The 4,389-nt window shown below is 35.5% G+C and overlaps 1 protein-coding gene across 1 annotated transcript; it reads left to right on the forward strand.

Moving 5' to 3' along the window:
- Positions 1–1,680: 1,680 nt before the first annotated feature.
- LOC120088442 (alpha/beta-Hydrolases superfamily protein) lies at positions 1,681–3,940 on the forward strand. The gene is made up of 4 exons (XM_039045746.2): positions 1,681–2,543; positions 2,648–2,859; positions 2,967–3,228; positions 3,322–3,940. The coding sequence occupies exons 1-4, from the start codon at positions 2,283–2,285 to the stop codon at positions 3,664–3,666; spliced, it is 1,080 nt and encodes a 359-aa protein (XP_038901674.1). The 5' UTR covers positions 1,681–2,282; the 3' UTR covers positions 3,667–3,940.
- Positions 3,941–4,389: the final 449 nt, after the last annotated feature.

Below are 4,389 nucleotides of genomic sequence, written 5' to 3' on the forward strand. Positions count from 1 at the left end.
TTTATCTGATCCATACAAAGCTAATCTCAAATAGGTTATTTGTTCATATGTAGAGAAACTGTTATATCATGGCGATTAGCGAAACAGACCATAACAACTACTTCCTCAAATCATGCTGAAAATTTTACAATTCACGAGGCTAGTGAAGAATGTGTGTGGATAAGATCAATGACTCTACACATTCGTGGAACATGTGGCTTGTCTTTTACTAAAAATATTCTTCCAACGATATTATACGAAGACAATACAACATGTATAACCCAAATCAAAGGATGATATATTAAAAGAGATAGAACATAGCATATAACACTAAAACTTTTCTACACCTATAATTAGGGTTGGCAATAGGGCTGAGGCAGGGCGGGGGGGCGTTCCCCATCCCCGACCCCGTAGGGGAAATTCTCCCACATCCCTGCCCCTACCCCCGCCATTTGGAGGCGGGGACGGGGGTGAGGATTCCCCGTTGGGGAAACGGGGTCCCCGTGGGGCCCCATTCCCCGTTTTTCCGCGGGGATTCCCCTACTAGTTCCCCACGTGGAATCACCTACTAATTCCCCGTGGGGATTCCCCATTTTTTTAATTAAAATTTGATTTAAAATATGATTTTATTTAAGTTTTTAAAGTTTGGGCTTGGCTTCTTGGGCTTAGAGTTAGAATAGGGATATTTAATATTGGGCTACAATCCAACACTATACATTATAAACATATATATAAATAAATTATTTTATATATTATAAATATATATTTATAAAAATATAAATATATCAAATCGAGGGTTGGGGATTAATCGGGGTCGGGATCAGGGTCAGGGTTGAGGCGGTGATATCGTCCCCTTCCCCGCCCCGTCCTCGGATGGGGCCTCGAAATTTTTTTTCGATTTGACCCCATCCCCAGTCAAACCAAGGATCAGGGCGGGTACCTACGGGAAATTTTGCCAACCCTACTCATAATCTTGAAGAAAATGTCGACATCATTGTACAACAAATTTGTTCAAATGATAATTTAGCAGACTTATTTACAAAATCATTATCTATCCCAATCTTTGAAAAATTGGTGCACAACATTAGAATGCGACAACTCATAGATCTTAAGTGATGTTTTCATGAGGGAGAACAAATATATCGTATTCTTTTAGGAGTATAAATTATATGAAATATGTACTTTTTTTCCTTCACTAGGAATTTTTTCCTAATAAGGTTTTAACGAGATATACTTGGTATATAATGGTCATCTAAGGGAGAGTATAAATGTCCAATGCTTAGTGTACTAAAAAGAGGTTTCTTATCCCCCTGCTCCATGTGTCCAATGTTAAAGCATCCATAGTGTCCAAATATTGACACCTCCTAGTTGCCAATTTACCTACAAATAGTGACATTTGTCGTATGTTGTGGAAACACACATTGGTGAGAAAAGTAAAGAAAGGATTGGGGAATGAGAATTTTAGATTTCCATAAATTCCATAATTTTTCTATTTTCTATAATTTATTTTATTTTATTTATTTATTCTAAAATTTAGTTATTTTATTTTACTTGTTTATATATTTTATTTTCTCACATGGGTGTTTACTCCAAAATTTTAGGACTTGAAAGAAAATTTTGAATTATTTACGTCACTCTTTTCTAGTTAGATATCTTACCTTACGTTTTGATTATAATTTCATTGAAATGGCATCATCCTCTGTCTTCTTCCAACGTCATCTAATTTGAAGAACAATCAAAAAGATTGAAAGGAGAAAAAATAAAAGAAAAAACACCATTTTTTTAGCTTGGATTCGAAGCTTTTACGGCAACAAATAACCTACAAGACTCCAACAAAACTTCCTAAATTACATCTTCTTCAACAATCATCCACGACCATAAAGCTTTAGATTGAATAATTGATTGCTTGATTGTCCCTTTTCAGCATTTCAAAGAACAATCCAAAAATGGGTTTCTTATACAAACCCCTTATGAATTCCAAATAATGGCCCATTAACCTTTACCAACACATCTCTACCATATTTAAATAGGAAAATTTTTTTTTTTAAAAAGAGCCAAAATCCGAGCTGTCTCTGCCCAGCTTGCCCTCTGTGGTCAAAGCCAAGTAAAACCCTCAAAAATCTTAACATCGCCTTCAATCTTTCTTGCCATTTTATCGATCTTAGCTTCATTTTTTCAATCAGTTGATTCCAAATCTTCCATTTTTCTTTAATTTCTGAAGTGGGGTTTTCGGATTGTGGGGTTTTTATTGGTCAGATCTCTGGTTTTTCCATGTTTTTTTGTTTGCTTGCTTTGTCCCAGGGATGGTTTCAAGAATTGCTGTTGTGTTGCTGATTGGTTTTTTGGGGATGTTTTATCAGACCAAACAACTTCCTCCTTCACAAATTGATGGATCTTCTTCATCTTCTCAGAATCTTCCTGTTTCTTCTCAGAGAATCAAACTCAGTGATGGAAGATATCTTGCTTATATAGAGAAGGGTGTTTCTAAAGACAAAGCTAACTTCAAAATCATTGTCTCCCATGGCTTTGGAAGCTCCAAAGACATGACTATTTTAGCTTCTCAAGTACACTTTTTACCTCTTCCATAGTTTTGAATCTCAAGTTCTTGATGTTTTCTTAACTGGGTCTGCTTTAAAATTAGTATTTGATGAAGTTTTAATGATTTTAGGAGGCGATTTTTGAGTTGGGGATTTACTTTTTACTCTACGATCGCCCTGGATATGGTGAAAGTGATCCAAATCCCAATAGCTCAGTTGAGAATGAAGCATATGACATTCAAGAATTGGCTGATCAATTGCAAATTGGATCTAAGTTTTATCTTATCGGTGTCTCGATGGGATCGTATTCGGCTTGGAGTTGCCTCAAATACATACCAGAAAGGCAAGATTTTTTATCCACATTTTATGTCTTTGAGCTGTTTTTCCTTTCTTTGATTTATTTGCTTTTGTTATTTATTGCTTTATTTCACCAAAAATAACTTAATGTAGGTTAGCAGGCACAGCTCTTATAGTCCCTTTAGTGAATTATCAGTGGCCTTCACTTCCATTTAGCCTCATAAAAGAGGATTACAGGAGAAAGCTTTTGAAATTAGGATTATGGCTTTCAACCTATACCCCTGGGCTTTTACATTGGTGGGTGAGTCAGAATTGGATTCCTTCAACTTCTGTGCTCGAAAAGAATCCGATATTCTTCAACGAACGAGATATCGACATCTTAAAGGCGATTCCCGGCTTCCCAATGCTATCCAAGGTATATAGATTTTCTCTTTTCCATTCGCTGCGCGCATTGGTCTGTGTGTGAGTTGATTGAAACAAAAGGGGGTTGTGATTTTTCTGCTTGCAGAGGATGTTAAAGGAGCAACGCATTTTCAACACGCTTCGAAATGATTTCATGCTTGCGTTTGGCGAATGGGAATTCGATCCACTTAAACTTAGTAACCCATATGCTCGAAACGAAAGTTCGGTTCATATTTGGCAAGGTTGTGAAGACAAAGTTGTGCCAGTGGAACTCCAAAGATATGTTTCAGGGCAGCTTCCATGGATTGAGTACCATGAAGTTACTGATGGAGGGCATTTGATTATTCATTATAAAGGTTTATTTGACACCATTTTAAGGGCACTTTTACTTGGAGAAGAAGCAGTTTCTTATAGACCAAGACCTCTTACAACAAAATCTGTGTCTAGCTGATTCTTTGACAGAGACAGAAATTTATAACATTGGATTTGTGAAGTTTGAATGGATGAAAGATCTTTGATTCTGCAGGAAACAGAGGATTCTTCTAGAATTTAGTTTTCACAGGAAGGGAAAAAAGGGTGTTGAAATGAAATGAATTTGGTTTGCAGAGTTTTAGTTTGTGGGAGAAAACAAAACTTTCTTGTCTAATCATTGTTCTTAGGATTGTTTGTTTCAATATGCCTTGACATTGTTTTTGTGAATACAAGAATACTATTGTTTTCACTAACTTTCTTGTTTTGTACTCATTGATAATGTTGAATTTACTCTCTAGTGATATCTATTAAGGTAATATAATTGTTGGAGAAATTTGAACTTCTGACCTCTGGTTGAAGGCATGTGTCTTAATCAATTGAGTCATGTTGAAGTCGACAATAAAAAAAAACTATCGTAAGAAAAAAAATTATTAGAGTTAATTGTAGTTACTCTAGTTAGTCAGTTTATTTTCTGTTCTTTCCGCCATATGATTATTGAGTTGTTTAAATAATTTGTTTTCAATAAGATTGACACACAAGTTTTATTTAATCTCACTCTAGTGTTAATATGATATCAAATGAGTGATATTTTTCTCTGAGAGTTTTTACCAATTCATCTTCAATCATGGCTGATACTGAGATTCCAAACTCTATAACTGTTTCAACTTAGTCTTCTACAGTAAATCATCTGATTGGCCAATCT

Source organism: Benincasa hispida, chromosome 10 (genome assembly GCF_027475165.1).
Source record: "Benincasa hispida cultivar pf3 chromosome 10, pf3_genome.v1.1, whole genome shotgun sequence".
NCBI classification, from domain to species: Eukaryota; Viridiplantae; Streptophyta; class Magnoliopsida; order Cucurbitales; family Cucurbitaceae; genus Benincasa; species Benincasa hispida.

What these genes read in the sequence shown, in the direction of transcription:
- LOC120088442 (XM_039045746.2), top strand. Translation starts at nt 2,283, where the DNA reads ATGGTTTCAAGAATTGCTGTTGTGTTGCTGATTGGTTTTTTGGGGATG. An exon ending in TGACTATTTTAGCTTCTCAA is followed by an intron (nt 2,544 to 2,647) that starts GTACACTTTTTA and finishes TAATGATTTTAG; the next exon opens with GAGGCGATTTTTGAGTTGGG. An exon ending in CTCAAATACATACCAGAAAG is followed by an intron (nt 2,860 to 2,966) that starts GCAAGATTTTTT and finishes AACTTAATGTAG; the next exon opens with GTTAGCAGGCACAGCTCTTA.